The sequence below is a fragment of the Setaria italica genome, chromosome VII (assembly GCF_000263155.2).
Source record: "Setaria italica strain Yugu1 chromosome VII, Setaria_italica_v2.0, whole genome shotgun sequence".
NCBI lineage: Eukaryota > Viridiplantae > Streptophyta > Magnoliopsida > Poales > Poaceae > Setaria > Setaria italica.
The window spans coordinates 23,116,661-23,143,284 of NC_028456.1; the positions used below are offsets into that span (position 1 = coordinate 23,116,661).

Genomic DNA, 26,624 nt, shown 5'->3' on the forward strand with positions numbered 1-26,624 from the left:
TAGGCTTAATAGATTCGTCTCGCCGTTTAGCCTCCACTTATGTAATGAGTTTTGTAAATAGTCTACGTTTAATACTCCTAATTAGTATCTAAACATTCGATGTGACACGTGCTAAAAATAAGTCACCGGAAGAAAACGCCCCCTAAAGACTGCCATGTTAATTTGTTAATTTTTCAGTGGAATGAAACTGTCACTCTCAGTGCATGTTTCACTGCACAATTGTGATCAAATGTGCCATTAGAACTGTGTAGCCTTTTGCATAGTAGAACATGGTGATGTTACCAAACAAACATGGGTCATATGTGGCCCTCTCTTATTAAAAATCCATATAGGTAAATAAACATTGCTTTCCACAAAAATGTGACGTTTAACTTCAGTATTCGTATGATATTAAATAGTCTCACACATGAAGTTAAGTTTTTTGATATATAGTGTACAGTATTATCTTTCACTGAGCTCGTTGCCATCAGGTTGCAATCGCATCCAAGTGCCCAAACTCATTCAGATATGGAGCATACACATTCAGATATCAGAAACAAGGCAACAAAGCTATAACACCTACAGATATGCTTATTTACTGTCAACTATCAGAGTTATATTCATCAGGATAGACTATATAGTGCAACACTCGACAAGAAAAAGGCCTCTGACAGGTTATCATTTATTTCATATAGCAATCATCGACATGAATCATACAATTGCAATCAGGTTAGAGCTGCATGCCTACACAAAACCAAAAGTCTCTGTCAATACAGTTTAAACTAAAGACTGAATTCCAATGATACCTGCAAGTTCTTGACAGATGTATTTTGCAAGTGCCATTGATCAGAAGGGTCAATTTTGCAACGTAAAAAATACCAGTCTCTTTCCTACAAATTGCAACACTGGAAAAAGGTTTGGCATCTGCCACATCCAATTCTACCTCCTGCATTTCCTAGACTTACAGAATTCATATGAAAGGACACAAGTTACTGCCTATCTGCAGCACATCTGCAGATTGCGGGAAGAGCTCTGGCCGCTGCTACCTCCACGTGAGTTGGAGTTGGAGCTGCCGGAGAAGATTTGCAGATTGTGGGGAACACCACGGAGGATTTGAACCTGCTGTTGGAGTTGGACCTGCCGGGAAGATGTGCCGCTGCCGCTGCGCTTTGCCGGGGGCCATCTCGCCCATCGAGATGAAGGGGCCCTATGCTGCGCCTCACCACCACCATCGCCGCCGGTCACTGGAAGACGATGGAAGGGCGGGGATGGCGGAGAACGGCGGATCTGAAGGGTAAAAGGGCGATCGATTTTGAGCAGATAGCGAGGGATTCGTCGCACGATTTGGAGGGGAGCGCGACGGATTTGGCCCACGATTTGGAGGGAGCGTGACGGATTTGGCGCGAGCGCAAGCGCGGAGAGCGGGGCGCGGATGCGGCGCGTCGGAGCACAGCTGATCCTCCCATGAAACAAAGACGGCCTCAGTGGGAAGCAAATTGGGTGCAGCCCGGATGCAAAACGCATCCGGTGCACACCTACTCCCCCACGCGACACGTGGAACAAAATTGCATCCGTCCACCCGTCGGTAGCCCCGGCTCCGCTTCCCCGCGTACGTCCTTGGCTCGGCTCCCTTCCAGCGCTGGCGTATAGGCTCGCTCGGATCCCTTTCCCTAGCTGGTGCGCTTGCTCGGCTCGATCTGTTCTTCCACGCCGTGCCGCAATCCATCCTTCCCTCCTTCCGCCCCGACGCCGTCGTGCCGCAATGGAGCTGCTGGTCAAGGCGCCCGTGCTGGGCTGCACGGGGAAGAGGCGTCGCCACCAGCACGTCGCAATCCCTCCCTTCCTCCCCGATCCTCTCTGGGAAGTTCCAATCTCATTATTGCGATTCATTTTTGCGAATGGCGACTTTGCCGGCTCCTCCATAAAACTGCTTCATGAACTCATAACACCTGGGTTACCTTCATCCCGACTTCTCGTATCTCGCCAATTAGCATCTGTCTGCTTCAGTGACACGTCGTTGGGATCTCAACTTGTGCGACTTATCTGGACTAGCAAGATAATGATTATATTCAGTTACAATCTTTTGCACTGTCCAAATCCCCTCTCTGCTAACACTAAACTGAACACGAGCATCGCAACCCATTCTTGTAGTGTCTTTTGATGACTCAGTTTGCAGATGTTCTTGGCTACTGCAAACTATATATTTTTGAGATATACTACCATCCACTCGACGCTTTGTATTGCTCTTTCTAACACTGAACCCTACCTTACCGGCATAGGTGTTATACATCTCAAAGGCTTCTTTCTCCGATTCAAAACTCATTCCAACTTCACGAGTGATCCCAACTTTATCTGCCACATGTTGTAAAATGAGATGATGATTAATTATTCAGTCATGTTATGCATGATCATACCAAAATAGATGAGTAACATGCGATCTTTCTGCATTATCGTATTAAATGAACATGCGATGACCCTACCTGTGATGGCTGCTCTCTAATGACTCCATGACCACCCTCAGCGATTGCATCATCCTTATGCGCATCTGACGTACAAGAAGGATCATCCGGGAGAAGAGTCGACGCAGAAGAATCTATCTGATGAGCAAGTGGCAACGTAGAAGAATCCATCTGACGAGCAGGTTGGTGAGCAGGTGGCGACGCAGAAGAATCCTTGCGCGCCTGGGATCACAGGTGGCGGCGGACAGGGGAGTAGGTGGTGACGCAGAAGAATCCCAATGCGCCTACGATCACCGGTGGCAGCTGGCTCGTGAGCAGGTGGTGACGCAGAACAATTCACGTGCGCCAGGGATCATTGGTGGTGGCAGACAGGTGAGCAGGTGGCGCAGAAGAATCCCTGCGCGCGCTGCGGAGCAGGCGGCGACGGCGACGGCGCCGCTAGGAGATCACGAGGCGGAGGTTCGCGTTCCCCTAACCCTCGCATGCAGCCGAGCGAGCAGCGGTTCCGGAGCGAGCGAGCCGCTGGCGCACGCGGTTCCGAAGCGAGCGAGCCGCTGGACGAGTATCGCGAGTGCTTCCGTCAGATTGGAATCGGCATCCACGCATCACGCGAGCACACGGGTGTGCACCGGATGCGATTTCCATCCAATTGCACCCAATTTTCTTCCCGTTTTATATGCTTGCTTGCTTCGGTAGAGGGCCCTAGGATCCTCTGCGGCTGGCCGCTGGGTGCTGACAACCCCAACCAATGTGTTAGCAAAACGTCCGGAAGCATGAGAGAAAATGCAATCAAAATATTTATAAAGATTCACTTTTGATCAAGTTCATCATATTCAAAACATTAGGTAAAGCATGGTACTAACAAGTAAGCCCATTTACTATCTAATAAGTAAAGCCCAGTTAAATACCTCTCCCACAAAAGCAACGCACTATCCCATCTTTCTCTCTAACTAGTGGGGCCGCGCCTGTCCTCCTCTCCCACTATCAAACGGCCACCGGTGAGCGAACTCCGTACACATCGATAGAAGCCACATTCTCTCCATCAGCGTTAGCAAAACCCTACGCTCCCCCTTTCCTTCCTTTTCCCTTTGTCCAAACCCCCCCCCCCTCTTCTACACTGCACAACAAGGGAGGAGACGGAGATCCTTTCCTCTTCCGGCGGCCACCACTGCCACATCAGCTCTGGTGACCTTTCTCTTTCTATCAGCGTTCTTGTCTACCGATTGAAAGATTGAAAAGACACTCCATTCTGCAGCACGATTACAGCAGCAGGAGCGTACAAATTTCGTCGTCGTCTGCTTGCCTTCACATGCGCCGACCGCCGGCGATCACCCCAAGGTTAGCGTCTAACCGCGGGCTCCATCATCTGCGCTCTCCCCCCTCAAGATGTCTCGTAGTTTAGCTTATCTAACAGATCAAGTAGTAGCACTCCAAGAAGCTTATCTAACAGATCAAGTAGTAGCACTCCAAGAAATAAGTCTGATGCTCATCCAAAAGATTGGAATTTTACATACAAAATATTGCAATTTGACCGGGAACAACCGCGCGCGTGCACAAGGATCAGGCATTTTTCTAACCTTGCAGATCAGCATAGATCAAGCACAGCACTTGCAGGCTGCTACTGGTAGAGGCGCAGCAAAGGGTGGAAGACTGCAACCGCAGAATTCTTCCGGCCCCTCCCCTGGTCCCAAACCCTCCCCCAAAAAAATGTTGGACCACTAGCCTAGCCAGCGCGCGTGGGCTAGTACCTGACGGGACGAGAAGGGGGCGATGATGATCAGTCAATCATGCACTGCTGCGGTGAAAGGCGACTCCTTTTGCGGCAGCTCATCGGATCAGCAGAGGAACAAGTGTATTGAATTGCGAAAATGTCAGACAAGCTAAACTGCGAGACTTCTCGAAGGGGGAGGACGCAGATGATGGAGCCCGCGGTCAGATGCTAACCTTTGGGGTGATCGCTGGCGGGCGGCGCGTGTGAAGGCAGGCGGACGGCGATGAGTCATGCTGCTGCAGTGGTGCTGCAGAATGGAGTGTCTTTTCAATCTTTCAATCGGTAGACAAGAGAGAAAGCTCACCAGAGCTACTACAGCAGTGGTGGCCACCGCAGTGTAGAAGAGGGGGGTTTTGGACAAAGGGAAAAAGAAGGAGAGGGGGGAGCGAAGGGTTTTGCTGACGCTGATGGAGAGAATGTGGCTTCTATCACTATGTACGAAGTTGGCTCACAGGTGGCCGTTTCAGAGTAGGAGAGGAGTACAGGCGCGGCCCCACTAGTTAGAGAGAAAGATGGGATAGTGCGTTGCTTTTGTGAGAGAGGTATTTAACTGGGCTTTACTTATTAGATAGTAAATGGGCTTACTTGATAGTACCATGCTTTACCTAATGTTTTGAATATGATGAACTTGATCAAAAGTGAATCTTTATAAATATTTTGATAGCATTTTCTCTCATGCTTCCGGACACATTGGTTGGGGTCCTCTTCCCGCTGCCGCTGCGGGCCTCGCCCTCCCCGCAGCAGCTGCAACCACGGCCAACGAGGCTCCTCCAGATTGAGGCGGCGAAGCGAGGCGGGTGGTGACGACCAAGGCAGATAGGACGGTGGGCGTGGAGGTGGTGCGCCTGGCGCTGCACCCCAAGTACAAGCGACGGGAGCGCATCAAGAAGAAGTACCAGGCGCACAACCCGGAGAACCAGTTCAAGGTCAGCGACGTCGTGGAGCTCCGCAGCTCCCGCCCCATCTCCAAGACCAAGCACTTCATCGTCGTCCCGCTCCCGCCCCGCGACACCCACCGCAAGTCGCAGCTCCTCCCGCTGCTCCAGTCGCAGCAGGCCGACGGCGACCAGCCACCGCCGTCTCTGGCATCAGCAGCAATGCCTGCGGAATGAACCCACTACTCACTCTAGTTGTGCAATTTTCCCTACTGCTACTTGTGTTTGATTCCCTACTACTTGTGTTTGATGAGAGGAGTGTATGAATCCGTGCCATTCGCAAAAATGGATTGCAATAACGAGATTGGAACTGCCCAGAAAGGATCAGGGAGGGATTGCGGTGCGCTGGCGGCGACGCCTCTTTCCCGCGCAGCCCAGCACGACGCCTTGGCCAGCAGCTCCATTGCGGCGCGGAGGAGGGAAGGAAGGATGGATTGCGACGCGGCGCGGAAGAACAGATCGAGCCGAGCGAGCGCACCAGCTAGGGAAAGGGATCCGAGCGAGCCTATGCGCCAACGCTGGGAGGGAGCCGAGCCGAGGACGTACGCGGGGAAGCAAAGCTAGGGCTACCAACGGACGGACGGATGCAATTTTGTTCCACGCGTCGCGCGGGGGGAGTAGGTGTGCACCGGATGCGTTTTGCATCCGGGCTGCTCCCAATTTGCTTCCCCTCAGTGCGGGGTTCATCTCGTTTCATCGGACTAGCTAACCGATCCGATAGAGTTTTGATGAAACCTCTACTTCTCTCTCCTATTGATGACCATGCCAAACCAGCAGGTTTGCTGACGAGGCCAGTCTCATTGACCACCCGATGCTGCAACATGCTGGTTCAAGTGATTCCGGATGAGGTGACTCCACTGACCAAACACGCTGATATATAGTAGAGGTGGAGAAGATTTGTGGCTATCCCCACTTCATCCAAATGTGACGTGCCCGCCGTACTATTCCAAATTTCCCCTCTGAAGTGCTTAGACATGTATGGCTGTATATATGTAGTTTTCATAAACTAAAAGATCCCTTTTATGTGCACTTAATAAGGTAATAAATTACATTGAGATTCTTTGAAACAAGTTGAAATTGTCATATGATGAGACCATATTTTTTTTCAAACCAATATTTGTGTACTTCCCTCCTTGATATATGGTCTGAATGTAGCTGTCCATGAGTAGGCCCAAAATCCCAAATATATGATGAGGTGGACTCCGTCAAATTCATGATAGGACGTCCTTCGCCCCTTCCTTACAAAAATCCAAAATGAAAGGGATAGTGACAACTTGGTGCAGACTTGATGCATGCATGTACCCATGAGGCACCACAGCACTAGATATGTAACCACCCTTTGACTTCTTGTTAAACTTGTGTTCTCTGCATTTTTCGGAATGCAAGTATATACTTTTCCTGTCCTTGAACAAATGACGTGAGTACTACTTGGTCCCGAGTAATATGTGTGTCGACCTTCTTCATTGATTCTTGACGAGAAAGCAGCAGAGTACTCAATCTTGGAACCGCGAACAAAGATGCATGAGATCGATATGATCAACGATGAAGGCTGATCATACCCACACTCTACACGTACACTACATCGATCAGTACATGGGACCGAGTAGTACTACCTATTGGCTTCTCGTCAATTATTTAGTGACAGAAAATAGAGTAGCAGCAGCTAGCTAAGCTTAGGCTAATCGTCCATGTTGGAATGGACAATCAGTTAGCTCGTACGCTAGCTAGCTAGTTTTATTTGTGGACGTACTGTAGTAGTGGGCTGGGCTAGTTGCCCTTGCTGATCATCCACGGCGTGCACTTGGGCCCAGGATAGCCGTGGAACTGGTCGACGCAGCGGTAGCGAGGCGCGGGGTCCGACTCCACCAGCTCGCACTCCTTGCAGTTGCCCGGGCACGCCTCCACCTTGTCGGCGCACCAGCAGTACGGGATGTACGCCCTGGTGCAGACGGCGACGTCGCAGCAGTCCCACGGCCGCGGCGTGCACACCGGGGGCTCGAGCAGGCTCACGATCCAGTCGCGGCACACGTAGCCGCCATCGCCGGCCGGCGACGCCTCGCACTCGTTGCAGTTCGGGGAGCACGCGTCGGCAACGTCGTTGCACTGCCACCTCCCCGGCCTGAAGTTCGGGTCCCGCACGACGTAGTCGCAGCACTCCCACGGCCGGCCGCTGGTGGGGAGGCGGATTGGGTTGGCGTGGGCGGAAGGCCTGGCCGCGGCGGTGGCGGCGAGGCCGGCGACGACGAGCGTCGCGAGGACGACGATGGGACTAGTGCCCATTGTGCCGCTGCTGATCTTCATCTCTCTGCTCTGCTTTGGTTTCTGCGATTCTGATCAATGAAGTTGAGTGTTTCCTGGCTAGGTTCTTGGTGATTCGCAGGCGCGCGGTACTTGTAGACCCGTTCAGCCAATCACAACGCCACGTGTGGTCGTGTGGACGATACAGAGATGTGCCAAGTGTCCATGCGTGCGTGGTCGATCTTATCCTTGAGGACGGTCGCGTGTGCGATCGATCCTTGTGCTAGCTCCATGCATCCACTACACGCACGCACGGCACGAGGAGAAATGTCGCGGCGCGCCCATGTCACACCTCATACAGTAGCTATCATCTTATTTAGCACGTTTATGACATGCATGTGGTACGGACGCGGATGCAGAGTTGGAAGTCACGACAACGGCCTGCAGTGCAGTTTCTCCATCCACCGTAACGTTCGTCCCCGTGCATAATCCAACGGCTAACGCGCTCGCTCGTTCACCAGTTTCTACTCCTCTTTGCTCACTTTTGCTCAGAGCCTTCCGGGGCTCGGTAGCCTGTACCGTACGCCGGAGTTGGGTGCCTGGGTTGAGCTCCGATTCACCGCCTCTTCACCGGCCACTCCCGCTCCACGCGCCTCCGCTAGCTGCTTCGACGGCCGACCATATTCTCTATTTTATTTCTACATAATCCATTTTCTCCGTTTATTTACTAGCTACTGGTACTTCGTACCACTGCTTTTCAAAGAAAAAAGGGTACTTCATACCACTTTTTCCTGACACCAATGATATGGGCAATGGACCACCAACTCTATCTCCTTGCCGCTGGTTTGTTCTTCAAGCTCTATGTACTATGTTTAGTGCTCTGGACTCGTATTGGCATAGTAGTACATGATCTTTAATCTGTGCTTAACCATGCAAAGAGTTACGGTTGCCAACAATGCTACTAATATCGATCGAATGAGCGCTTCATATCGATGGCACTGCTAATTTCAAAAAAATTCATTTCAAGGAAAAAGCTATGTGCCCTAACAGGAAAGTAATACTGAATTGCTGATCTTGCTAACAAAGATGTCGTCTGAGACAGACATGTATTTCGAAAATAATTAGCGGAAACAATCAAATTTAATTTTCGAAGAAAAATGATTTTCTCCCTGATTTTTTTTGTAAGGCACCCAGCAGGTCCTCATTTTCAATTAAGATTGTGAGTTGCAAAAACTTCAGGTGCCTTCAATCTGACTTGAATTTCAGGCGACGAGTTGCAACATCAGAAAACAAGTTTAAAACATCAAAAAAAAATTCTACAACATTAATGTCGGAGTCACAATATTATTTTCGTCTTCCATTCATTGACAACTTCGAAGAGCAATATCTACAGCATCGAAGAACAAAACACATTTAAAAAATCTACAACGTGAAATGCGTTGCCAGAAACAATCGACATTTTCAGGCACTGAAATATAGATGTGATTAAGGTTGATTGGTTATATATTTGTGCCATTCATGTAAGCGAAAATTACATATTGAGACACTGCCATGTGCCATGCCTGTATGAGCATGTCAATCTCGTACCCAAGACAAAGTTTTCTTTCTTTGTGACACAAGTTAGATATGATTTTTGCACTTATTTCAAATTCTTGGCAACTACCACTTGCAACGATTTTACATACATGTCAGCGGCAAATATATTTACATTCCATGAGACAGTAGTTTGCCAATATTTACACATATAAAGAAGTAAATTCTAAATATATTGGCAACTTCGAAGAGCAATATCTACAGCATGGGCGTGGCTCGGAGGGAGGGGGGCGTGCCGGCCGGCCACGGCGTTGCACGGGCCGAGCATGGGCCGCTGCGACCCCGGCGGCGTGGTCCGGCTGGGGTACGGGGCCGCCGGCCTCGACGCGACAGGTGGGCCTGCGCTAGACCCCAGCTCGCCGTCGGAGCGGGATCCGAAAAAGTTTGGCAGAAGTGATTACCGTTTGTTTCGGTTTAACCCCTCCCCTTCCTCTGTTTTCCACCCGAGCCCTCCATCTGTTCAGCATTTGGACTGCGGGTTGATTACTAAAAAGTTGAGGGACTTTTTTACAAAACAACCACGAACGGAAAAAAGGAGGCATAAACCTTACTTGCTTTAATATTATACTAGCAAGGTGCCCGTGCGTTGCTACGGCGAAACGACGTTGCTTAGCGCACAATGTTTTTTATCGTGTCGTGTAGCGCACCACATTTTTTATGGTGTTGTATAACTTTTTTATTTTAGTAGTATTGGACTTTTCATACTACTTTGTTCTTTTTCAAACAAATAAATGATCCCTATTGTTTGAAAATTAGATATACAAATTAAAAAATTGTGATATTACATATGGATGCATTTTTTCCCGCAAAGAACTTTTTATTCTATAGTCTATATACCTAATATATATATTAAATATTAAAGAGAGGATGTTTCTTTCCACCGTCAACCGTCATGGACATTTTGCAAAAACACCCCCTCAAATTTTCGGTAATCAACCTGCAATCCTATTCCCTTCCGCGGAGATGGGCGGTGGCCGTACCGACCACGGAGACGGGCGCGGGCATCCAGACGGCCGCGTCCTGCTTGACAGCGTGGACGGCGGTGGTGAGTGGGCAGCGGAAGCGGCGGCGTAGGATGGGGAGTGGGTGCATCGGGAGAATGGAGAGCCCCGCATCGGGAGCGGGGAGGCTGTGGAGCAGGAGTGGCGCCGACACGCGTTTCCGGCTATTCCAGATGGACCTTTCTGGACCCTGCTTCTGTCCGGCCGGCAGTCGAGGGCACCCACGGAGTCTTCCACCTAGCGTCCCCGTTCATACTGTGTAGGCAGAGGGACCGAGCGGCAATTCTTCCTTCTGAATAATTAATCACCCCATCGGTGCCAATCACAGTCTAGTATCCCGTTGCTCGAGTAGGTAATCCTTGGATTGGATTGCTGATGATTCTGCTATTGCAGAACGAGCTCCTGGAACCGGCGGTGAAGGGCACGCTCAACGTCCTGCGTGCCGTGAAAAGATTTGCGGGGTGGGCCGCGTCGTCCTGTCGTCGCAGGCGGCCATGGTACCGAACCCTAACTGGCCCGCGAACAAGGTCGTAGACGAGGACTGCTGGGCCGACATCAAGCTCCTCAAGAACGTTCAGGTACAGATTAAAACTAGCTCATGTATTCTGATATGTGCTATGGTTGAGGTTGAGGCCTGTGCTGGCCTTATTCCTTGAGCCTGTAGTTTTGGTATAGCGTATTGGACTTCGCTGGGAAGGAGGGATTGCAATGGCTGTGCTCAATTCAGGGATGGTACTGGGTCCAATGTTAGCACCATCAATTAACACCAGTCTCCGACTGCTTCTGCAACTTTTGGCAGGTCAGTCACATCATTAGACGCTAGGAGCCATGTGGTACTTTTATCTTCTGATGAATTGGAACTTTGCAACGAGTACAAAGTATGGGATGGTACTGGGTACAAAAAATGTACCCAGGCGAGAAGCGTGATCAAACTACCCAGGCGAAGAAGCTTGATCTGGATGACATCTACATTGGTTGCATCGATGTGAGGGACATCGCACATTCTCTGCTGGTGTTGTACGACAACTCATCAGCACAGGGACGCCACTTGTGCTTGGAATCCATTGAACGCTTCATCGATTTCACCAATAGCATTGCTGATCTTTACCCTGAACATCCGGTTCATAGGTGATACGTCTCTTAGAACATCTTACGCGGACACAATGTTTCTCCTCCAGCTAATGTTTTTCTTTCACATCAGAATCCGGGAGGATAAACAAGTCTGGGTGGTGAGAGCAAAGGACCCCTCCAAGAAATTGATCGGTTTGGGTGTTCGTTTCACTCCATTCGACGAAACCATCAGAGACACTGTGGATTGCTTGAGGAGCAAAGGACTTATCTAGCTTGTGAAGTGTGCTCTATATGGAACACTATTATACACCAGTTCCGTAGCTCAAATAAACTGCTAGCGTGCAAATACATATCTCATACCTGGACGATGTTTTAGATGTTTTCATCTGCTTCTGTAACATACAGGACTTCTGTGATGATTTGCAAATAAGTCCCTCACCTTTTTTTAATCATCCCGTTACCCCATGGGTTAAACAGGCCGTAGTTCTTTCTTCCTCACCAACCGTGTGTGTCTACGGCCGCCGATGCATCTGCGGTGCCCCCCTCCATCGTCCCCACGAACCAGCCTGTTGTTGCGACTCGCTTTTTTCGTAATCAATCCGTTATCCTATGAGTTAAACTGACCACAATTCTTTCTTCCTTGCCTTCCATGCGTGTCTGCGGCCGCCGACACCCCCGCGGCGTGCGCCCTCTCCGCCGTTCCGACGAACATGTCTGTCATCGCGATGCGCCCTCTGCCTATGCCAGTAAAACCTGAAGCGCCACCAACTGTCCCTATGCTGACTTCTAGAGAAGCATGAGGAAGCTGGCCACTATGACGTAAGCTCCACATTTATCACCACTAGCACCAGCTTCCCCTCCTTCTCCGCAGCATCACATGATTTATCATGCGTTCGCACTGGCACGCCAATGGCAGATGCTCGATGGATGAAGCGGAACTCGACAGCACCCTATTTGCAGGAAGGGGGAAGGAAGTGGAGCGGGATGCTGAGGAGGAGCTCAACGGAGGAGACTCAGTGGCAGGCAGTTTGGAAGCGGCGGAGGGAAAGTAGAGGCACCACTCCAACTGAGTGTGGACCTCTAGGTTCTAGCTCTACTGCGCGTGTCACCATTGTGGTTGTTTCGCCGCGCTTGCATCTCGTTGCAACGCACGGGCGAATTTGCTAGTAATACTAAAATGTAATAATAATAAAATGTATGTGTCTATATATATTGTATGATGACATATGATAGTGGGGTTTTGTGGGGTGTCCTCTGAATCCGATCAAATATAACCAAATGCGTCCCTAAAACACAAACGAATCATATCCCAGATGGTGGGACCTCTTCCAGTAGAACCTCAGGTTGTGTAGCCCTGGGCGTTCGGTTAATACGGTTAATACGGTTCGGTTAATTCGGTGAACAATAATTTCAGTTATTGAACTTTGGTAACCGAACTTGCTCCCAGAAAACAAATAACCGACCTTATTCGGTTTCGGTTAAATCGGTTCGGTTAATCGGTTAACAGAAATACATAAAGTATGTCTATCACCAGAAATTCAAATAGGCAAACAACATTACAACACATAATAGGAGTACTTCAATTGTTGAACAGTACAACACATTACGACGTCTAAAGACTAAACCAAGTAACCAACAGTCCAACACAGTGTCAAATTCAAATAGCATTACAACACATAATAAGAGTCCTTGAACAAATGAACAGTGAACACCGTAACACATAAGCAGACAGTAGCATTACAACACATAATTATGCAGGAGAGGGCTTGGTTGACTTGGTGTTAGTAGTAGACTTGGGTGAAATCGTCAGGCTCAAGCCACCAATGTCCTCTTCAACATGAGTAAGGGCTTCAAATAGTCAAAAAAGGTAGTGTGAATATATGAATAAATAATGAGGAACATGAAACAAATAGCTAGAATTTAAATTGATTACCTTCTTCTATTTTAGCCAATTCTTCGGGATCTTCTTCAACACTAAGAGTAGTGGATCGACGAAGCCAATCTTGTGTACAGATCAAGCGCTCGACCATAATTGGTGTGAGAGAGCTTCTAAAGTCATCAAGAACACGTCCACCTGTGCTGAAAGCCGACTCGGATGCCACTGTTGAAATAGGAATGGCCAACAAATCACGAGCCATGTGAGACAATATTGGGAACCTGTGAGCATTGTCCTTCCACCATTCAAGAATTTCAAAGTCTTTCTTATCCTCCTCATTCTCTTCAGCAAAGTATTTCTCAAGTTCAGACTTTGTGGTGCCATTTCCACCACCATCAAGCCTCATCTTCTGAGCAATGACAGACCTCATCAATCTCTTGCTCTTTTCTGGAGCTTGTTCAGAATCAGTAGTATGCTGTGACTTGTCACTTGGAGCATACAAGTTTTTGTACTCTTCAAACAAAGCATGGAAAGATTTGTTTACTACAGCCCACAATTCTTGTCCTATTTCATGACCAAACATTTCCAAGGTAGCCATTTTTGTGTAATCAGATAGTTTGTACCTTGGATCAATAGCAACACAGAAAAAAATGACCAAGTTTAGCATGTCCTCCTTCTTGTCTCCCCAGTACTTGTAGTACTTTGTTAGCATTCTTTTACCCATGTCCTTGCGTATGCTATCACAACTTTGACACCACTCACGCAACAAAATCAAAACATCAGCAATCTCATGAAAATAAGTGTGAGAAGTAACATGTTGAGTGGCTGAGACACGGAGGGTGAGCTCATAGAAGTGTTCAAGAAACTCAGCCATCTTCTTAGCCTTTTCCCAATCTGATTTTACAGGAACACCTGGCATATTCTGTCCTTCTAGATCAAGTTGGTAGTAGGGATCATCATCCTTATATCTTTCAAATGCTTTCTCATATGGTATTGCATTAGCTAATATAAGGTAAGTGGAGTTCCATCTTGTGCAAACATCCAAAGATAAAAAAGCTTTGCTATCCACCTTTGCTAATTCAGCACACTTCTTAAATTTAGCTAGCCTAGAGGGAGAACTCTTGACAAACTTAACAGCAGCACGAACACGAGAAATTGAAACATCAATCTCTTTTAGCCCTTCAGTTACTATCAAGTTGATAATGTGTGCAACACATCTCATATGAAGATACTCTCCATCAGCAATGCTGCAGTTTGACTCATTCAAGACCCTCCTCATATACTTGATAGCACCATTATTTGAGCTAGCATTATCAACAGTTATGGTAAAAACTTTATCTAAGCCCCATTCAGCCAAGCAACCCTCTAAGGATTTCCCAATGTCATCCCCTCTATGGCCCTTTACCAAGAAAAATCCAATAATCTTCTTGTGTAGGTTCCAATCACTATCAATAAAATGGGCTGTGACACACATGTAGTTTTGCTGAGTGTTTGCAGTCCATGTGTCAGTTGTGAGGCAAACTCTTTCACAGGATTGCTTAAAAAATTCTTTCAGCTTATCTTTCTGCACATCATAGATACTAACACAATCTCTAGTGGCTGTTCTTCTAGATGGCACAGTAAAATGGGGGCATGCTTTGGCCATAAACTTCCTAAAGCCAGATCGTTCAGCAAAAATAAAAGGCAACTCATCTTCAATCAGCATTTCAGCAAAGCTGTTTCTAATTTCATCAGGATCAAACTTCCAGGTAGAAACAGTGCCTACACTACTACACCCATGTGATGGTTGCAATTGCAAAGTGCCTTGGTCATCAGGATTTTTATTAGGATTTCTCTTGCATATTCGTAGATGATATTTTAGAGAAGTTGTACCATTTTTTTTGGAGTGACAGTTGAGCTCACGGCTGCAATACTTGCACTTTGCCTTCTTCAGTACGTCTCCAACAAGGATCTTGTGGTAGCTGTCCCACACATCTGATCTTGGTGCCATAGCCTTCCTCTTCTTAGCTTCCTTCTTCTGGTCCTTCTCCTGCTCCTCATTCTTGTTCTGCTCCTCATTCTTCTCTTCACCTTCAGCTTCAGATCTCACAACTTCAACATCTGAATCCTCCATCTACAAATCGAGCAAAGCAAATGGATTGAACAAGTCAACAACAAATAATATGGGCTCAAATAATCATCGAAACAGACAACAAATCGAGGGGGGAAGGGATCTCGAACTTACATTGGAGGAGTGCTCGGTTGGTGGCGCCGTTGTACTACTAGTCCGAGACTCCGAGCGCTGATTACTTGCCCCTTCTAGTTCCCCGTGGAGCCTGGTGCCCTAGTTGCTGGAGCCTGGAGGCAGGAGGCGGATGGGGACGCGGCGACGTGCGGAACTGCGGACGGCGGTCGGCGACTCGGCGGTGGCTTTGGTGAGGACGCTGGGGAGGCGGCGGACGGATGGGGAGTTGGGGACGCTGGACGCGGGCAGGCGGCGAACGGGAGTCACGGCCTCATGGGGTAGCGGCCGGCGGCGGCTCTGGAGTGACGGCGGCCGGCGGCGGCTCTGGAGTGACGGCGGCGGCGGCTCTGAAGGGGATGGGAACGGGAGTCGGGGGAGATGGGATGCCGCACGCCGGGACGCTGGACGCACGGGATGGACGCTAGGGTATATTGTTGTGGACTCGTCACTCGTGGGCCGACAGTTTATGGGCCGGATGGAATGGCCTGGACGCCTCGGTGCCTGGCCGCCTACCCCGGTACCGCCGGTCCATCGGTTAAAATTCTAATTCGGTTAACGGAAACCCAAAACCGACCCAATCACCGACCACCGAATAGCGCTAGTTTTTTAACCGAACCGAACACCGAAAACCGATTTAACCGACTATTTCGGTTAAATCGGTTCGGTTCGGTTAATCGGTTTCGGTTAATTTTTGCCCAGGTCGAAGGTTGTGGCTTCGAGCCTTGCCCAAGCCTAAGTTTCCAGTCAGTCACCCAGTGCAAAATCCCCTCCCAAGTCTCCATGCTCCGCCGCATCGCGCCCTCCGGCCACCACCATTGCCGCGTGCGGCCGCTCCGATGGGGGCAGGGGCGACCCCCTTTTCCTCCATGTCCACCTTCATCCCTCAGAAGCAGCAGCGCGTCCGCGACCACGCTTTCGACGGCATCATGGAGGTCCAGAAGAGCGTTCGACGCTTCCACGCCCCCTACTCCCTCATCCTCTACGCTGCTGCCCCGACCGTGCCTCCCGCGGCGGTAGTAGCGGCGCCGTGTCTGTCCCCTTCACCCGCCTCGGCGCCCTCACGGCCGCCAGCTCCGCCTCGCACCCCTTGACGCCGGCCGCTTCCTCCTGCGCCAAGCGCACGCCTTCCACCTCTTCCTCCATCCCGTCCACCGCATGCTCCACGCCCGCCTCACCCCGCGCGCCGCTGCGGCGCTCCACGCCGAGGTCGAGGCTGTCGCCGCCAGCCTCCCTTCCGCCTCCATCATCCGCCTCCGCAAGCTCCTCCTCGTGCCCCCGCACCACCGCCTCGAGCACATCCGCCTTCTCCGCCACGACCTCGGCTTCCCCGACGATTTCGCCGAATCCATCATTCAGTCCAACCGCTTCCTCTTCCGCCTTAACCCCGACGGCTTCGTCGAGCTCCTGCCCTTCCCCACCCTTCGCCTTTCTGTTTTGAAGAAAGGAGAAACTTTTTCCCCTTTAACCCCCTCACTTCCCTCCTTTTTCCACTTGAGTCTCCTCTCTCTTCAGAATTTGGACTGTGGGTTGATTACTAAAATGTTGAGGGATTTTTTTGTAAAATGACCACGACGTAAAAATATTGAGGAGAAACCTTAGAGATCTCTAACTAATATTGAAGGGTTTCTCCCCAGTTTTTTTCGTACATATTTTTTTGAAAAGGAGAACGCAGATAGACTGGGGACGCACGTGGGACCGGCTATCGGGGAATCGACCAGTCTGGTACTAGCATCGCCCCTACCAAGTGTACGAATATTATTGCATATATCCATTATAACCTCCACAACACTTGCGATTTATTTCCATCATAGTAGTACATAGAAACACAGCGGAGTGACATGCATGCAAGGACCACGAATAATCAACTTCTCGGTACGTTCTCACCCGACTAGTATAGCCGGGTCGGTCGGGCGGCGGCGTCAACCGTACAAGCGCATGGGGTCGCTGCATCCCTTCTTGGCGGACTGGCCGCCCTTCTCGAGGTGGCGCTGGTGGTACTCCTCGGCCGGGTAGAACCGTTTCGCCGGCAGTATCTCGGTGACGATCTCGTCCTCCCACTTCTTCTGCTGCTCCGGCAGCGACTCCCGCGCCAGCTTCTCCTGCTCCGCCGTGTAGTAGTAGATCCCCGTCCGGTACTGCGTCCCGACGCCCTCGCCCTGATGACGACGACGACGACACATCCATGATCAAACAATGCAACCAAGGTGTCCATAAACCATACTGTGCAGTAAACCTTGCCGCCTGGCCGGACGACGCACCTGTCTGTTGAGCGTGGTGGGGTTGATCTTCGCCCAGAACACGTCGAGGAGCGCGGTGTAGGGGCACGCCTTGGGGTCGTAGTGCAGGCGCACCACCTCGGCGTGGCCGGTGCCGTGGGCGCAGACGAGCTCGTACGTGGGCTCGGTGTGGTGGCCCTGCGAGTAGCCGACCTCCGTGCGCACCACGCCGGGGAGCCGCTGGTACGTCAGCTCCACGCTCCAGAAGCACCCCGCCGCGAACTGCGCCACCTCCAGGCCCTCGCCGGCGGGCGCGTCCGTGTCCGGCTCCAGGGCCGGATTCGCGGCGCCGTCGGTGGTGGTTGCAGCGGAGCTCGACATGGCGATGGTCGCGATGTTGGTACTGGTGCGTGGTGGCTGGACTTGGATGGAGGGTACTGTGGCCTTTTTTTTTTTTTGACACTGATGGTTGTGAGTATGCGACTGATCCGGCACTGCTGATTGCTTGGTTTTATAAGCACTTATGCAGGTAACTCCGTCGCCTTCGTTTGCATTTTTCTATGGTTGCGGTTACTGTCATTTAGCTAGGGAGCAATGACAATGATGTTTATTTGGCCACTTGCTTCTATTGAGAATCAGATTGTCGGAGTCGGAGACTGATTAAACTTGGACTGGAAGGCACATGGTGTGTAGTATATGTACTACTATCTGTGCATTTATAATTGAACCCGATGTTATAGTGAAACCCGAAGATAATGTTACACCTGTACTCCATCGATCCGTCCACCTTATGTCGGGTATCTTTTGATTTTAGAAAGTAAAAACTTTGGAAGTTTTCATCAGTACTTAGTTGGATCTGGACATTTGGTACATGATATATGTTTAATTGTAGCGCGAGTCTCTTTAGGCTTTGCTCTCCTCCAACGGTTATCTCTAAGCTAGCATACGTACCTGCCCACCATAAAGGAGCGATAGGCAAATATTTTCCATGCTGCGTGAGAAAAAGAGCTAAAGCTCTTCGCATTTTGGCATGCATGAGGAGAAGGCTCCAAATCCACAACTCGCCGCTCGTCACACATCGTCACAGATCCACAACTCGATTAAGTAGGCTTTGGTTGGAATTTTGGGACCATATGCAATAGTAGTAGTTAGCATAAATGATTTTGGTGCTACTCCTTCTGTTTCAAGTTATAGATCGTTTTAGTTTTTCTAAATTCATAGAAATTATTATGCATCTAGACATAAACTAGTGAAAAAAAATTATGCACCTAGAAATGCTAAACGACCTACAATTTGGGACGGATGGAGTATTACATACTGTGTAAGTGTGAAGTAGAGTAGTAGAGATAGGGATATTGTTGCTTGCATTATGTGGCGGAACCGTCCAAAGTACACCTAATCGCTGTCGGAACAACAATTATCCAAAACATACTTAAAACAGTGTAAGCCCGGTAGTCCGTCGTGTGTCCTAGGACTCCTCGAAACATCCACAACGTGTTTCATAGCCATACATTAGGATCGCTTCCACAAAGGGAGAGCATCAACAAATATTACATTTTAACATACATACAGGAGATACGAATTATTACAAACCGTAAATTGAAATAAACTTAGCAGTGCAAGTTAGACCTAGAAGTTTTTAACACAAAACAAGTCTAAGGCAAATAATTATACACTAAGTTTTATTCTAGGGTACCGTGAGACTCGTACAATACCCTAGTTCTTCGGGACTTCTTTTTCAGTGGTCCCCTATTCTGTTTCTGAAGACATCAGTAAAGGATCCCCTAAGTACAAGGGTACTTGGCAAGACTGACCTGACTAATAAATATAGATAGATTTAAAATAATGTATGATAGCTTTATGGTGTAGTGGCTGACTCACATTCTGCGGGAAAAGCTTACTATCAGTGGAACCTTACTTTTTGTCATTTTATTTCAGTTTAGTTTGTACCTAACCAGTCTAGGTGGATAAAACCTTTTGAGCAACCAGGTGGAACTAAGTCATACAACGTATTAATTCCAGGAAAAACATTACGATTACACTACGATTATGATTACACTACGATACTTAAGCGATGATCAAGTGCATTCATAATCGAGAATTGTGAGATCCGGACCGCTTTACATCCTGCAGGAGATACCTGACTACCAGCCATGCACAACTGTCCGGGTTGCACATAACAACCATTCGATTAGCCGTACCCAAAAATTGAGAATATGACTACCCGAAACCCAGGGACACACCCCCACATGGGACCCCACGTCTGGCCTGATCTCCATGTGAGTTTCAGGCTACGCCCCTACCGTTCCACTGCACGCAAAGCACAGGTACGAAATATTTCTGATTAGAGAGTGAACTAACCTACCGCGCTTTGCTGCTCCCACACAAAGTAAGCAACCAGGTACTTGATCATTGGGTAAAATGACGAACAATCCATAACCAGATTAAACTTAGCAGACAGAACTACTATCTCTAGTTTTTGTCCACATTTCCAAAATTCCAAGCTTTTCCTTGATTATTTTCCTTGATTAACATGTACGACAAAATTAACCTTAGAGTTGAGTAACCAAAATTACTTAAAGGTATCTAAGCATTGCTATTACTAGTTAGTTGCACAGGTGGCAAAGATGTTCTCTAGGATCATGCACAAGAGTATTCTGAAAGTAGATAGGCTTGATGCACTTAGGCTTGCCTTGATTAAAAAAAGTTAGTATCTTCGGAAGATCGTCCCTCACAAAGGATCAATTCAACCACCTCTTCCTGCTGCTCTTCAGACATTTCCAAGAAATCTACTTCTAGAGCTTCTATGTCCATGATAGAATGCATGCGTTAACTAGTTAGTTAGAGATGCAAACCTTTTGAAATTAGAGACTATACAGTTATCTTCATTATAAAGTTACAAGCCAACTCTAATCTACCCATAAAGATTTAAACCACAAACCACAATTTTAGTTCTTTAACTAACCTAGCTTAAGCATTTTCTTTTATTTATAAAAGTATTATAATTAATTTCTAATATGGAAATCTTAATTCCTATGGATTAATAATTATTTTTAAATAATAAAAAATTATTCAGAATTTTATTCATTTTATAAAGATTAAGTACTTATTTAAATACCTTAAAAATGTACTAAATAAATACCTAATTTTATTATCTTTTCCTAGGGTTTAAGAATTTTTAAGCGTAAATGAAAATAAAATAAACCTAAAAAATTGGTTTCACTATTTTTGGACATTTATATAAATTTTGGTGAATTAAATATGAAAACTGGATTTAAAACTAATATCTAAAACACCTAAATCCATTTTCCCGAAAACCCCCCAGGAACTCTTTTCTCACCCGCTTCCCATCTACCCACACACACTGACAGGCGGGGACCCCGGTCAAGACACAGTCGCCCGGCCATTGACCACGGGCGCGCGGCGGGTAAGGGCGAAAGCTCGCCGGCGGCGAGGTTTCCGGCGGCGGGGACTAGCCGGATGCGTTACCTAGGGCAGAACGCACTCCTTTCTGGTGTTCTAGTCCAAAAATACGGGCTGCGCAGGGGCTCTCGATGGCGGCGGCAGTCACGGCCAGGACATGGCCGGCGCGGGCAGCGGCGGTGAGAGCTCTCCGGCTACGGACTGGCTCTCGAGCTTTGGTAGGACCTACGCAAGTTCCCATAGCTAAGAACCCGGGCGGATAGGGGCGGCGCAAAGGGGCTCACCGGAGAGGTGGCTATGGCGGCCGGCGGAGGGTAAAAACGCCGAGTATGACCTTGCCGGCGCGGAGCTGCAGAACTGAAGGGCCGGGAGCGAATATGGTACGGTGGTGGAGCTATGGACAACAGGAAACGAAGGAAAAGGCGGCGGAGCTCCGGAATTGACCGGCGGCGGCGGCTCTGTTCGCGGGTGGAGGAAAAAAGAAAAGACGGTGCCGGCGGCTCGGTTTATAGGCCGGGGAAGGCGGTAGAAGGTAAGCGGCCAAGATGGTGTGCGCGCGACACGTAGGGAGCTTCGGTGGAGAGACAGCAGCTGTGTGGCAGCCAGGCGAGGGAAGGCGGCGGCGGCGCTGTCGGCAAGCAAGCAGGCGAGCAGCTGGAGCAAGGCGTTAACAAAGCATATATGGGGGGAAACCGGCCTGTTCCTTGATGAAAATCGACCAAACCATTCCTCAAATCGTACAAAGACTTTAACCAAAAATGTATCTGGTTCACTCAGCTACAAGTGATAGATATAACTTTTGTTCCAACGATCAAAGGATTGAGAGATAAAGGCCTCTGAAGTTTAGGAGAAACACGAGTTCATTCTGAACTTTCACCCGTCAGTTATGTAGTCCATGCCGAACTCTGTATAGTTCAAACTTTGGCCTCCAATTTAAATATCCAAACTCATTTTTGTTTGTCCACTGACTACTGAAACTTTAACCTTATATCAGGGATTCCATTTTGCATGTTTTTTTCCAAGGTCTACATATAAACATTCTCAAAAACTAGATCCAAAGTATGCCACTTCTTACTATTTTCATACTCAATGGCATTTGCCATTCAGTTCGACTGTCTAGTCTGAAACTGTGTGCACTTTTCATCTTTGAGCTCCCAATTAAATTTTAAATCCTTATTTTCCCTGTCCAACAACTAGTTCAAATTGTTCTCTAAATATCTAAAAGTACTTAGGCTCCAAAAAGATTCAAGTTTTTAATACTAAATCTCTCATAATTTAAGCTCAAATTTGGTCATCCATTACTGTTCTCAGACTTTCATTCAATTTACCAGCGAAGTTGAAACTGCATAACCTTTAAACTTTGAACCCCATTTAAAATACGACGTCTTTATTTTCTCTGGCCAATAACATATCCAATAGATTTATTGAACATCCAAGTCCACTTGTAACCCAAAACTTTCCAAAGCTTAGATGAAATTCCTTCAGAAATTAATTTCAAAGTTGGTTAATTGTCACTATTTTCAAACACACATTTTGAGATAGTGAATAGTAACTCAAGTCAATCCACCTTTAACTATGCATTTGAGGTGTCTCTAACTTGAGTTTGAATTTAAACTTGATTCCTTTGAATTCTAAGTACCTTCAAGACTTGATTCCATATTCTTTTGTCAAATTTTTTCAAATTTGAATCTTAAATTTGATTTTATTTTTACTAAATTTGACTCAAATTTGAAACCTCCTTTTATCCAAACTTCACTGTTAACATGTTAATAACCATTCTTAGACTTTTAACAACCCTGGTTGTTACACTTTATTGCTCCTCCACTCTGTTGCTGGCTTTTTCCTCCCTGCTGGCTTATAGCTTAGGCCCTGTTTGGTTCCATAGGGTTAAACTTTAGTCCATCCATTTTGACTCCTTTTAGTCCTTAAAGTGCCAAACATAGGGACTAAAATGAGAACTAAACCCTTTAGTCCTCTTATCCCTGGGATGACTAAAGTGGACTAAAAAGCCTGGAAGCCACCCCTGCCCCTCATTTATTGCCCATCCCACCCGTCCCGAAGCCTCCCTCCGGGTCTCCCTCGCTCACTCCCCTCCCCGCCACCACCGCACTCTCTCCTCCCCACGCTGCCGCCACCGTCCCCTAATCATTCACTGTCGGTCTGCTCCAGAGCGCCATGAGGGAGACCCTCTCCCCTTGCTCCTCCTCCTCCGCCACCACGGGTGACTGCAGAGGCGGAGCGGGAAAACAGGCGGGGGAGGTGGAGGAAGGCGCTACCGCTGGTGGGGATGCTGCCATGGTCGGGGCGGGTAGCGACACCGCGTGGTGGACGAGGAAGGGCTCGGCAGCGCCGGGGCCGTCCCTCGACGTGGCGGTGGGAGGGGGTTGATCATCCCGGATGATGTCGAGGAGGGTGCGCACCGCGACGGCGGTGGACGCCGACAACGAGGCCGACGGCAGCGAGACCTGCCTCTAGGCGGCCATGGCGGATGCGAGCGTGACCGCGGCGCGCCGCCCTGCAGCGAGGTCGTCCTCGTCGTGGAGCTTGAGGAGGTCGCGGAGGTTGCACGACCCCACCGCCGCCCCGACCGCATGCGGCGGCCCCATCATAGCCAGCTGGTCCACATCAACCTCCCCGCCTCCATCCCATCGCGTGGCCAATCAGCTGACTCGACGAGCCAGGGAGAAGACAAGGGGAGCAGAGGAAGCGAAGCGCCTGCTATTCCGAGCGGCAGGCAGGGCAGGGAAGACGGGTAGCAGCGACACGCTTGAACAGATGGTCACTCACAGTGAATGATTAGGAGTAATATCATCTTTGTTCATCTACTTTAATGAACTTTAGTTCCTAGATCTAAACAGGGGACTAAAGTTTAGTATACGAACTAAAGGAACCAGACTGGAGCTTTGTGCTATGACCACATGCATGTACTCTGAATGAGAAGTGCTGACAGCTACGAGCAACCCCCATCCATCTCACCGTCAGTTTCAGTTTCAGCTAGCTTTCCTGGGGTCAGCCTCAGGGTGCACGGGCGGATCAGTGGCCACTGGGGCGGCGGCCGTGGGGTTCGATGACTCTTCGACACACTAGAGCCCGAGTCCATCCATTTTTACTGTGAGCTCCGGCCGGAGTCCGAGATATTTCGTCATGCAAGTGACAAAACAGAGTGACAGAGACATCGCTTCCAGTTCCAGAAGAACAAAAAATCGCCGCAACAAACCCGTTGAAAACGACGCAACTTTCATCTTGGCCGCGTCCTTATTTTTCTTGTCGTCGTCGTCGCCCAATTAATTGCTCCGACGGCGACGTGCACGGTGTACATGGGGCGCTGAAGCCTGGAGGCCGAACCGCGCGAGCGAGCCTGGGCCGTCGGTTTCCCGGCCAATGAGGAGGAGCTCGCCTCAATTATCATCTCGCTTGGCTTATCGCGATTGTACGTATCGACACGAACTGATACTCCACCTCGCGTATATTTGTCATCCTCTGCCTATCAACAAGGCGCGAACCAATATCTCGCGATTAATCTAATGGTATTACTGCGGTTAACAGTAAAATTATAAGCTTGGGCTTACACCCCTGCCCGTATAACGAAAATCCAGACCGGTCATTAGTTAGGCTACCGGATCAGTGGTGAGAACCATAGTTAAAAAATAGAATCCATTCTCTTTTGATAGAGATATTTTCAAAATTCAAATTTCATAAATGATAGTCGTATTTGTCAACGATGTGGACTGTGGCGATAAATTGCATCGAGTCATCATGAAAAATATTGGAGGACTAATGAGAAAAACTTGTTTGCATTAATTAGATGATAATAGAGTTGTTTTATCCTTGATCACTGCGTGGAGGGAGTATATTCTAGGTACTCCGTACTATCTTAGTGAAGTAAAGAATCATTGTTGATTAGAGGAGTGGAGGACACGGAGCTAACCAGACCGATAGCACCGTTGGATCCGCAGAATTCTCTCCAAAAGATAGGGTTAGCTCTCTGTAATGTTAAGATGTGTCCAATTTAGCCGCATCAAACTCACTGATCATTTGAAGTTAGGATTCTTTTGTAAAAAAGAAGGTAATATGGCGTCAATGGCTTTGTGTGGGCAAGTTCATCCATCTGAGGTGATAAAAAAAAATAGATCATGTGATTTTTTATTAAAAGGAAGAAACATGTGCCTAAATTCAAGTCTAAGGGATTCGAACCTAGGTGGTTAGCGTGTACAACCACACCCTCCAGCCTAACCTACCAATTGAGGTAGACTCACTTCCTTATCCAAGGTGATTCACACCGTCATCCAATTATCAGGTGCAAGAGAAAGGATCAGCAGTAGCAGCACTAAACTAAAACGTGTACTCGTGCGAAATTAAATACTTCCCGGTCCGGTCCGCGGATAGGATATGCGTCCAACACAGCCGGTGATTAGCTGACTAATCAACGCGTGCCGCCGAGTCAGCCCCAGCACCAGTAGCTTCCGCCGCGTCTATACATCGCATGTGCGATGGAAATAAATTTGTCATCTGATGGATCTCCGTGTGAGTTGGTTTGTTTATTTCAGCTCAATAGTCATTTCAAGTCTGGTTTCTCTGACTGTTCGATCGATCAAAAGGTATGAGTCGTATAATTTATTATGTATATACATATATTTGTTCTATGAGTTTTATAACTTGTTTTGTTCTAGGAGTATATATTTTTTTCTATAAATTCATATAATTTATTCTAATTTATTTTAGGTGTATAAATACTTGTTCCGTGGGTTTTGCGATTTGTTTGAGGTATATAGATCTTTTGTTTCGTGAGAATGCACCAAAAATATTGCTGTAAGGAGGGTTCAAATTCAAGACCTGTCACTTGGGAGTGAGTTGAACCACCCCTGCACCACTTAATGAGTTATGATTAGCATGATTTAGGAAATTATGTCGATAATACTAACTCCATTTTATATTTTTTTAAATTTTCCTCCTCTGTCCCTCTTACACTTTTATGTAATTATTTTTTCACTTTCCCCTTAAGTTTTCTTATTTTTATCCTTTATTTATTCTTTTCCTACACAATCAAATGTTCTGTTTGTGATGCTCAATCCTTTTGTTCGCATTATACTTTTTTGCCATGTTTAATTTTTTTTTCGCAGAAAATAGTCATTTATCCGCAGAGTTAGAACTAATTATTCTACCACCTATAATAATTATTTTAGTTTGTGAATTCATAAATTTTGTTCTAGATATATATATATATTTTAGAAATTTTTCCAACTTCGTAAAAAGTTAATAAAAATATTTATCCAAATATAATAAGTGGATCTTGTTTTGAAGATCTTGTTGTAAGAAATTTATTGTAAGAAACTTATTGGTGGAATTGGAATTTAATTTAGATATGGGGTTCTATAGATTTTGTTCAATGTGTATGATTGTTTTGTTCCTTAAGTTTGTAGAATTTGTTCTACGTGTATACCTTGATTAAAAAATATGAATAAAAAAAGTTCGTTTAAATATAGTCCAGTGGGATCTTGTTGTGAAGTTTTTATTGTCAGAAATCTGATAATGCAATCGGAATTTAATTTTGATGCTCGATTTAAGATTTATAGTTCTTTTAAGTTTCAAACGATTTTGCATGTAAGCCCTTGTTTACTTCGCGAATTTGGGAGGTGCCAAATTAGGGCCTGTTTTCTTCCGCTTGCTAAACTTTAGCACCTGTCACATCGAATGTTTAGATACTAATTAGGACAGGCCCTAATTTGGCACCTCCCAAATTCGCGAAGTAAACAAGGGCTTACATGCAAAATCGTTTGAAACTTAAAAGAACTATAAATCTTAAATCGAGCATCAAAACTGGATATAGGGATTATAGGA

At 47.6% G+C, this 26,624-nt stretch overlaps 3 protein-coding genes and 1 pseudogene across 3 annotated transcripts; 2 read left to right on the top strand and 2 right to left on the bottom strand.

The window, feature by feature from the left end:
- The first annotated feature begins 4,208 nt into the window (after positions 1 to 4,208).
- LOC101783720 (30S ribosomal protein S17, chloroplastic-like) lies at positions 4,209 to 5,321 on the top strand. The gene is made up of 2 exons (XM_022828529.1): positions 4,209 to 4,290; positions 4,999 to 5,321. Exons 1-2 carry the CDS (start codon positions 4,209 to 4,211, stop codon positions 5,319 to 5,321), a joined length of 405 nt encoding a protein of 134 aa, XP_022684264.1.
- Positions 5,322 to 6,151: 830 nt separating this feature from the next.
- On the bottom strand, positions 6,152 to 7,522 carry LOC101762374 (Bowman-Birk type bran trypsin inhibitor). Its single transcript, XM_004975931.2, has one exon. It carries the CDS (start codon positions 7,443 to 7,445, stop codon positions 6,912 to 6,914), a length of 534 nt encoding a protein of 177 aa, XP_004975988.1. The 5' UTR covers positions 7,446 to 7,522; the 3' UTR covers positions 6,152 to 6,911.
- A 1,719-nt stretch (positions 7,523 to 9,241) lies between these two features.
- Positions 9,242 to 11,405, top strand: LOC101784127 (annotated as a pseudogene).
- A 5,460-nt stretch (positions 11,406 to 16,865) lies between these two features.
- LOC101762772 (peptide methionine sulfoxide reductase A2-1) lies at positions 16,866 to 17,829 on the bottom strand. The gene is made up of 2 exons (XM_004975932.3): positions 17,406 to 17,829; positions 16,866 to 17,303 (listed from the first exon to the last, which is right to left on the bottom strand). The coding sequence occupies exons 1-2, from the start codon at positions 17,742 to 17,744 to the stop codon at positions 17,067 to 17,069; spliced, it is 576 nt and encodes a 191-aa protein (XP_004975989.1). The 5' UTR covers positions 17,745 to 17,829; the 3' UTR covers positions 16,866 to 17,066.
- Between the last annotated feature and the right edge of the window lie 8,795 nt (positions 17,830 to 26,624).

What these genes read in the sequence shown, in the direction of transcription:
- LOC101762374 (XM_004975931.2), bottom strand. Translation starts at nt 7,445, where the DNA reads ATGAAGATCAGCAGCGGCACAATGGGCACTAGTCCCATCGTCGTCCTC.
- LOC101762772 (XM_004975932.3), bottom strand. Translation starts at nt 17,744, where the DNA reads ATGTCGAGCTCCGCTGCAACCACCACCGACGGCGCCGCGAATCCGGCC. An exon ending in CCACCACGCTCAACAGACAG is followed by an intron (nt 17,304 to 17,405) that starts GTGCGTCGTCCG and finishes CGTCGTCATCAG; the next exon opens with GGCGAGGGCGTCGGGACGCA.
- LOC101783720 (XM_022828529.1), top strand. Translation starts at nt 4,209, where the DNA reads ATGATGATCAGTCAATCATGCACTGCTGCGGTGAAAGGCGACTCCTTT. An exon ending in GGATCAGCAGAGGAACAAGT is followed by an intron (nt 4,291 to 4,998) that starts GTATTGAATTGC and finishes GAGGCGGCGAAG; the next exon opens with CGAGGCGGGTGGTGACGACC.